At 39.6% G+C, this 9,461-nt stretch overlaps 1 protein-coding gene across 3 annotated transcripts in view; it reads left to right on the forward strand.

Annotated features, from left to right (window-relative positions):
• The window catches only part of MGMT (O-6-methylguanine-DNA methyltransferase), a 229,958-nt gene extending 220,717 nt beyond the window's left edge, over nucleotides 1-9,241 (forward strand). For all 3 annotated transcript variants that reach the window (XM_081954291.1, XM_081954289.1, XM_081954290.1), the window contains exon 7: nucleotides 8,234-9,241. In XM_081954291.1, the coding sequence (XP_081810417.1) occupies nucleotides 8,234-8,365 (132 nt within the window). In that variant the 3' untranslated portion in view covers nucleotides 8,366-9,241. The remainder of the gene's footprint in view (nucleotides 1-8,233) is intronic.
• Nucleotides 9,242-9,461: the final 220 nt, after the last annotated feature.

The following is a 9,461-nucleotide window of genomic DNA, read 5'->3' on the forward strand; positions in this document are numbered from 1 at the left end:
AACTGTTTTTCGATCTCCAGAGGCTTCCCTGAAGCCTCCGGAGGGTGAAAAACAACCCAACACGTATACTGGAAGTTCAGGAACTTGTGCATAGGGCTGTTTTTCACCTTCCGGAGGCTTCAGGGAAGCCTCCTGAAGCCTCCGTAGGGAGAAAAACAGCGCTATGGGCATCCCAGAAGTTCGGGAACTGACAAGGCAATGCCTCCTGTACCCTAACAAATGACTCCACGTGCCACTTGTGGGCACTTCAGGGAAGCCTCTGGAAGCCTCTGGAGGGCGAAAAAAGGTCCTACAGGCAAGCCAGAAGTCCATTCCCAAACTTCTGGGTTGCCCCTAGGGCCATAACAAATGGCTCCGTGTGCCACCTGCGGCACGCGTGCCATAGGTTCACCATCATGGGTATATACCTTCTTTCAAAAGAATTAGTTTTCACTCTTAAAATCAGGAAGAATATTTTCAGGAGAGATACAGTAGATTCATCAGAAAAGTTTATACAACAGTCTTCCAAAAGACAGGATTCGACCATATAAGACAAAACTCATTAAAAATGGGAAGAATCATTAACCAACCTACAAATAAGTTATGAGATTGTAGCGGCGGTGTAATCCTCTGAAGTCTGCTACTGGTTCAGTGAGTCTGCTACCGAGCCCGCACAGCACGAAAAAAAGCATCATTTTGAAGCCTTCTGAGTCTGCAAAGGTAAGTAGAACAGGGGGTGGGGTGGGGGAATCCACTGTGCCAGGCAATTTAGATTATCTAGAAAGCAGGAAATCTGACAATTCTAGCTAATATAAATCACACGTCGCAACTTATTGTTGAAATGCTAGTTCGCCCGAAACAGTAGCATTTTTTTACTACAGGTTCGGGCGAACCGGTCCAAACGGTACATTTCACTCCTGGATTTTAGGTACATTTGCAGAGTTACCTAATTGAAAGGAGTTGTCATGAGAAACAGAGTGATATTTTTTTGTACTGACTGGGATATAATATACCTGTTCAACCTTGTAATGCTGAAAAATCACTGCAAAGACATTCAGAAGTTGCTGTAAATATACACAATTACTGGGGGTGGGAATCCCAAGCTTTCAATGCAAAAAGTAATTGGCAAAATGATGTAGCTTTTAAAAAAAGCTTTTCCCTGACACTTGACATTTATCCAGTGTTTTATTCATTGCAAAACTAAACTTCTCGTGATGGCAGCAAACTCATATCTTCAAACATATGATAGTGTGAAGTACAATTTCAGGTACTCAGTAACTGTACTGGTAGCTTTCCTATTTCTTATGCTAGCTCAGTTCAATTTTTTATATCAAAACTACTACCCCACACAAAAATAATTGAGAGTCAAAAAGAATCTTGAGTATAACAATATGAACAACAATAATTTTTGTCAATAATAGTAACTGATATAGTAGAAACAGGAAACTAAAGAGGCAGCCAGATGATGCCAGATCTGTCTAGCAACAATTAGTAGAAGAACGAATTGTTAAGTGTTGGCTTCCTCCTACTCTTTTGGTGTGACAGGGAGGGCACCAATCTCTTGAGGAGGTGGGCCAAGTTGTCCTTGTGCACTTAGCAGCTGTTATTCATATTATCAATGGAGGAATACTTTTTTTAGAATTAAATGAGAAGGAAGTTCAACAATGTATTTTAAAAAGGTTAAGGATGTTAAAAGAAATTGAGCTAATTATTTACATTAGGCATTCTTATAGGAATACAGGGCAGAACCTGATCTAAATTAGTACTTTTGGGAAAGGAGCCTGAAAAAAATGAAACAACTAGTAATGACAAAATAATGTTTATCACAGGATCCAAACTGGGTTGGTCATCGGGACCAGAGGTTTTGTCTTCCGAGCTTTCGGAGTCCTGCTGGAGCCCATCTCCAGGGAACTTCTCTCTAGAAGAAGCTAGCTATAGACAAATTTCTTGAAGATGGGCTCCAGCATCAGTCCGAAAGCTTAGTAGACAACACTTCTTGTTCCGGGAATTGACTGACCCAGATTGGATCCTGCAATACTATCCTGGCACACGTATATTTACCTTCATTCATAAAGTTTATCATGAAATATATAATGAATAAATCACAAAACCAGATGGCATCTGATCTGGCATTTGTCTTTTTAAAAAGTATTTATAGAAAGCATATCCATACAGACTCTAACACAGTGATGGCGAACATATGGCATGCGTGCCACAGGTGGCACGCGGAACCATTTGTCAGGGCACGCAAGGCGCTGCCCTGTCAGCTGGCCAGCGTGCATGCGTATGCTGGCCAGCTGAGTTCACCCTTTTTTAAAGCCATTTTTCACCCTCCTCAGGCTTTCCAGAGGCTTTATAGGAGCCTGGGGAGGGTGAAAAAAGCCTCCCCCAGCCCCCCTCCCCCCCACGGAGGCCCTCCGGAGGCTTCATGAGCTTCCCTGAAGCCTCCGGAGCGCAAAAAACCACCCCTATGGGCAAACCGGAAGTTCAGGAACAGACTTCCTGTTTGCTCGGAGGGTCGTTTTGACTGCTCCGGAGGCTTCAGGGAAGCCTCTTGAAGGTCCCTGAAGCCTTTGGAGCGCTTAAAACGACTCTCCGAGCAAACTGGAAGTGACTCTTGAAGGTCCCTGAAGCCTTCGGAGCACTTAAAACAACCGCCCAAGCAAACCGCAAGTGACTTCCGGTTTGCTCGGAGGGTCATTTTGACTGCTTCGGAGGCTTCAGGGAAGCCTCCTGAGGTCCCTGAAACCTCCAGAGGGCTTCTGGGGGCGCGGGGGAGGCTCCCCCGCTCCTATAAAGCCTCTGGAGCCTGGAGAGGGCAAAAAAAACCATGCAAAAATGGGGGGGTCACGCCTGTAGTGCTCGCATGCGCACTGGGGGGTCACACATTGCATTATGGGTGAGGCACACCTGCACACAACCCCCCTGCGCTCTCCCCACTTATGGCACGCGAGCCAAAAAAGATTCGCCATCGCTGCTCTAGCAAGTAAACCACACAACACAATGCAATATAATTCAATATACTGCAATATAGCACAAACTTCTATGATAGATGTCCAGACACAATTAAGCTCTACAATATAAAAACCAGTACTAGTTTTACTTCCTAAAAACAAGAAGAGTTGAGGCCAGCCATAACTTCAGGAGAAAGGGATTTTGTAGCCCAGGAATAACCAATGAAGAAACTTTGCTTGTCCTCACTTCAGTTAGTTCACAAGGAATCAGGACTTCTCTATATGTCCATATTAGCCATTCACAGTGATGGAGAACCTTTTCGGCACTGAGTGAGCATATGCACATCTGGGCCACAATCCGGAAGAGGAGCTGCCCAGGGAGAATGCGCGTGCTGTAAAATGAACTTCTGGTTTTCAATGCATGCATGCGCACTGGCCAGCAGGGCTTCTGGTTACTGCCGCGCATGCGCACACAATGATCAGCTGGCCAGGGCAGATGCTCACACCTAAAAATGGTATGACAAGATCTTCCAGTTTCGTGTCGCACGCACGAAGGCCAGATGATCATCAGGTGCACATGCACGTGAGAAACACAGAAGAGGAATGGTTGATGCCACACGTGCCAGGCAACATGGTTCAACGTGCGACTTCAGGCACGCTTGCCATAGGTTCGCCATCACAGGTCTATCAGATTTTGTTTTCTGAAGGAGTTTCCTTAATATGTTGCTACAATTGGTTACTAAACTAACCATTGTGGTACAACATCTAAAAAACTGGAACTGGGAATTAAGCGAATCCTGGAAATTTTGTTCAATATAAATATGGCTTTTACAAGTAAGCAGCTGGGATGGACTTTGGGTCCATTTAAATTTTAAATTTGTTCTGTTGATGATGATTGACTAGAAAAGGTCCTTTGACTTTGCAGATTCCTTTTAGGGTTATCCTTCAAAACACTAAAAATAATACAGACAACACCATAATCTTTCTATTTAATAATGTATTATATAACACGGGAAAAATATGTCATCATTTTAAAAATTATATCGTAGTTTTGAGAAAGATTAATAAAAGAGTAAGTATACGATCAAGGACCTGAAGAAAATCTATATGTGGAAAGGGTAAAAACATACATCATTTATTTGATCAAAAATAGATAAATATATTTTGTGTGTGCAAAATAGGTTCTGTTGTCTCGAGGAGTTTGTATTTTCCCACCAAAATGGGCTAATTCAAGAGGTGTTTTCTCCATTTTGAGGCACTTTTCTTCTAAAATAAGAAGTTATTCATGATGCTGGGGGAAAGCACAATGTTCCAGCAATTCACTATGCTACTTTTAGTGTACTGGAGGATGCCGTGTGTGTGTGTGTGTGTGTGTGTGTGTGTGTGTGTGTGTGTGCGTGCTATGGTAGACTCCTACAGGTTTAGGCATGGTGTGAAGAACATCAGTAGGAAAAACAAAGTTTCTATATCTTTCGTTATACTATATAAGTTTGGAAATTTCTGGACAGATAAAAGGAAATGCTTCTTCATGTAATGCATAGTAAAAGTTGGAATTTGCTACTGCCAAGCATTGATGGCCACTGACACTTTTTTAAAAGGATTAGACAGATCCATGGAGAATAAAACTACTAATCATGAAGATTATGCTGGTTTATGACTGAGATAAAATTGTTATGCCATGCTATATGTCATATTAGGTGTTATCTGTTATATCTGCTCTATACTATATGTTAGGTTAATCATGAAGCCTATGTAATTTCTCCAGTATCAAAGGCAGCATCTCTTGCTAACAGCCACTGGGGAACTCAAGCCTGAACTGGCTATTGTACTCATATCCTACTTTCAAGCTTAATCATAGCTTTTTGGAACAAATTGGCCTCTTGTCTGATTTAGTACTGCACTTCTTAATAGACACTGTGCTTCAGGTTTACATGTTAAATATTTGGTTTCTGATGTGACAAGTCATAAAGGAGAGAACACGAATATTTCCTTTCCCAATGTTTAACTCTATAGATTCTTTAAAATTACTGAGATGTTTGGAGTCAATATCCAAATATTCCTTTTAACTATTTTAGTTTGAATCTGGGATGTTAACCACCTAGAAAAGTATATGGAAAAAGGAAGTAAATAACTCATTAGGAAATCACCTGACATATCTTCCCTTAGCCCTCATAAAATAAAATGTAAGCAAATTTGAGAAAGCCTGCAGTTCCCTTCCTTCCCTCCCTCCCTTGTTCCCTCTCTTCCTTGTAAAATAAATAAAATACATATATTAAAATCTAGTGACAAAGCCAAAATATCTTAAAGAAAAGACAATGTGAGTGTGTATCCATTCACATGCTTGTACAAGTTTAACTCTGAAGTTCAGTAAGATCATAGAGACCCTTGGTTCATAGACTCTTCAGCACTCTAAGTACCATTGACTGTCAGCCAATGATTGATAATCCTATTGTCATCTAAACCAATGATCATAAACATATTTTAATTATAGCATTCCTTGTTTATGTATTCTTTCATATGCCTTCGATACACTATCAGTCAATTTTATTAGCTATGACCCCAAGTTCTAATATTCTAAAAGAAGGAAAGGAATAATATATCCATTTTTTTCATGGCATGTATTATAATTTAAAAAAAAATTGTTATCATGTTCAGATTTTCTAAATTGTAAAGCATTACACTTTCCGTCCTCTCTTTATATGGAGAGTTGTCAAAAAAAACACCTTTTGTTGTTACTTTCATGCATTTTACAAACATACAGGATATTAGTGAAACCAGAAACTTTGTGCTTAGCAATACAATACAACACAATAGTAGAGCTGGAAGGGACCTTGGAGATCTTCTAGTCCAAACCCCTGCCTAGGCAGGAAACCGTATACTATTTAAGACAAATGGCTATCCAACATCTTCTTAAAGACTTCCAGTGTTGGGGCATTCACAACTTCTGGAGGCAAGCTGTTCCACTGATTAATTGTTCTAACTGTCAGGAAATTTCTCCTCAGTTCTAAGTTGCTTCTCTCCTTGATTAGTTTCCACCCATTACTTTTTGTTCTACCCTCAGGTACCTTGGAAAATAGTTTGACTCTCTCTTCTTTGTGGCAACCCCTGAGATATTGGAACACTGCTATCATGTCTCCCCTAGTCCTTCTTTCTATTAGACTAGACATACCCAGTTCTTGCAACCGTTCTTCATATGTTTTAGTCTCCAGTCCCCTAATCATCTTTGTTGCTCTTCTCTGCACTCTTTCTAGAGTCTCCACATTTTTTCTACATTGTGGTGACCAAAACTGAATGCAGTATTCCAAGTGTGGCCTTAGCAAAGCATTATAACATGGTATTAACACATCACGTGATCTTGATTCTATCCTTCTGTTGATGCAGCCTAGAACTGTGTTGGCTTTTTTGGCAGCTGCTGCACACCGCTGGCTCATATTTCAATGGTTGACCACTAGGACTCCAAGATCCCTTTCACAATTACTACTGTTGAGCAAGGTACCACCTATAGTGTACCTGTGCATTTCGTTTTTGTTGCCTAAATGTAGAACCTTACTCTTTTCACCATTGAATTTCATTTTATTAAATAGTGCCCAATGTTCAAGTTTGTCAAGATCCTTCTTAAGCCTATCTTCTGGAGTGTTGCCTATTCCTGCCAGCTTGGTGTCATCTGCAAATTTGATGAGTTCCCCATTTATTCCCTCATCCAGCAATAGCAATAAAGATGAGATTTATATACCACTCTATAATTTACAGTTTCTATGAGTGGTGCAATATCAGCATTTTGCCCCCAACAATTTGGGTCCTCCTCCACTTAAAAGTGTGGAAGGCTGAATCAACCTTAACCCATTCAGGATCAAACTCCTGGTTGTGGACAGTGTTAGCCTGCAATACTACATTCTAACCACCACACCACCATGGTTCTGAATTTGCCACATTGTCTGAATTCAGCTAGAGATTCGATTCTTATAAAGGCATGGTAATATTTTTTTAAATTTCTATTCTTAACCATTCCTTGCATGGAATTTGCCATTTTTATTGCTGCCATGCACAAAGTTGTTGATTTAATTAAGCTCTTCATCGTAAGAGCTTAAATTCCCTTCCTGTATAAACCCTACAACTTCAGATTCCCTTAGCATCTGAATGTTGTTATTTACTTACTTTAAACATATTATAGCATTGTTTTCCAATGCCCTCATTTTCCCACTTCTTCATTCTACTTTAGTTTTCGCCACCTTCACTCATTTAAAGTCATCCAGTGAAGTTGACTACCTTGAGAAACAACCCTTCCAAAAAGTATTTTTCACTAAAAATTTCAGTGTCAGTACTCCATTATTGATCTATGATCTATTCGCTCCTTACTTTATCTAATACAAGAATTGCTAAGTTCTATTTTGCCAAACTGATCAACAAGTCATTTTATCCTCAAGTATTGGATCTGGATAATAGAATGTCTTCTAAATTTCTTTGCCATGTGTTTATTAATGCCCGGAAGTGGTTATTCTGTATAATTTTAATAGTAATATTCACAATATTTTGTAATGCTATAAACAACAACTGGGGGTGAAATAATTTATGGATTCCCCTTCTTTTTCAGATACAAACCACTTTTCTAAACATGAAAGCTACATTGGCTACTGAACAATATCTCTACTGGGAAGATAATTGTAGTAATAAGTTGTACATTTTTTATCCAAAAATTGGCAATTTCTTCATTTGATTTCTTTAAGACTTTGGAGATGCAGTTTCATTTATATCCGATGACATTTTATCAATTAATTCTAGGAAGTCATTTCTGTTTTTTTCTATAATTGATTTTATTTTTTAGATGGTTCCCCTATATCAGTTCAATGTGTTTTACACTGAAGACTAGCTAGAAAAGTTCGATTTTCTTCTTTCCAAATTTCCCTATCTGTATTCTGTTATGTTTAGAAAACTGAACATGAGGATGGACCAAAAGGAGAGACCAGAACAAAGAATAATCAGGTCATAGATATAGATAGATGCATGTATCAGCATTCAGTCATTGAATGCTTTTTTTTGTTCCATTGAAGTCTCTCTCAATCCCTCCTCCCCCACCTCTCTCTTTCTCTCTCTCTCTCTCACACACACACACAAACACATACATACACACAAATATAAATATACAGAAACATACACGTGCAAATTCTGCTGGATAAGGCTGGTGTTAAGAAAGGGACAGGAATGTTGACCACATGAATGCCATTTCTAAGGGGACAATGGGGTGGGGAGAAAGGATTTTTACAGAAGCCTTATATTCTGTGCCTCGATCTTTTCCTTCAAAGGTCCCTATTATAATACCGTGCCACCGAGTGATTTGCAGCAGTGGACAGCCTGGCAACTACACGGGAGGAAGTCATCTGAAAGAGTGGCTTTTGTCACATGAGAAGCTTCAGAAGGAAAAGTTAACATATTGATGCAGTTGAGGTACAGCTGTTACAGAGTGAAACCAGCACATCACCAAAGATACTTCGCTTATAACAAGCTTTCCAAACACACAGTAGAATTCAGGGAAACGGTAAATATTTGAGTGACATATAAATATAATACAACATCCGAAGCGAAATGTGTGGTGGCACTACTATATTAAAAAAGCTGAATGTGTCCTAAGGGATACAGCTTGTATGCCCTTTCTTGTTTTTACATTTTGCAGCAGAATGAGTACAGCGGACTGAGCCTGTTGTGCATGTATTTTGTTCCCATCTCTGGTGCTGTTTTGTTCTATTTTTAATGTCCATTAAAGCAAGGATAAGGGAGTGGGAGGGACATGGCAAATGTTCGATGGAACTGCCCCTCTAAGGAAGCATCTGGCTTGCAGAGGGGACAACCGGGAATCTACTGCCTTTGCGTGCATTCGGAGAACAAAATTAAAGGCAGGAGCTTACACACAAACACACGCACAGGCACCAACAGACACCTCCCTCTCCCACTGTTCCTGCCTGGATTTGTATTTGTCCAGATTGAAAAGCTTGTACCTCTGCCAGGCACGCTGCCCAAGATTCCCCTGTTTTCTTTGATGTTTGAACTGTTGAAATGATGTTTTACGTAAACAGTTATTAATGAAACACACCCGAAGAGCCATTCAAAAGGAAACGGCTATTGAATTGCCTATTCACAGAGGGTTTTTTTTTTCTTTTTAGATGCTTTAGGAGATGTGAATAAAAATACTTAAGTCTCCCTTACCTTGATGTAGGCAGAAAAATAAATTTTGATGAGAAGTTTAATCGCAATGTTTTAATACAATTATGCAACCTAATTAAAGATAACAGATACCTTTGGTTGCCATTTAAAAATATATTTCTGTCTCATTGTAGTCCTTATTCCTTTTGCTTAGCATTTGCTTGATTCCCTTTCCCACGTGGAAATGTGTCATACAATATGAGAATTGAAAGCTACACATTACAGTAAACATATAAAGCCAACTAGAAAAAAAATACAGTCAGCCAAAGGATGTTGAAGCTAAAATTTCTAGTTATTTTAAAAGAACTCTGTGAGAGTAAAATATTACAAACC

This window comes from Natrix helvetica, assembly GCF_964273705.1.
Source record: "Natrix helvetica genome assembly, chromosome: 5".
Taxonomy (NCBI): domain Eukaryota; kingdom Metazoa; phylum Chordata; class Lepidosauria; order Squamata; family Natricidae; genus Natrix; species Natrix helvetica.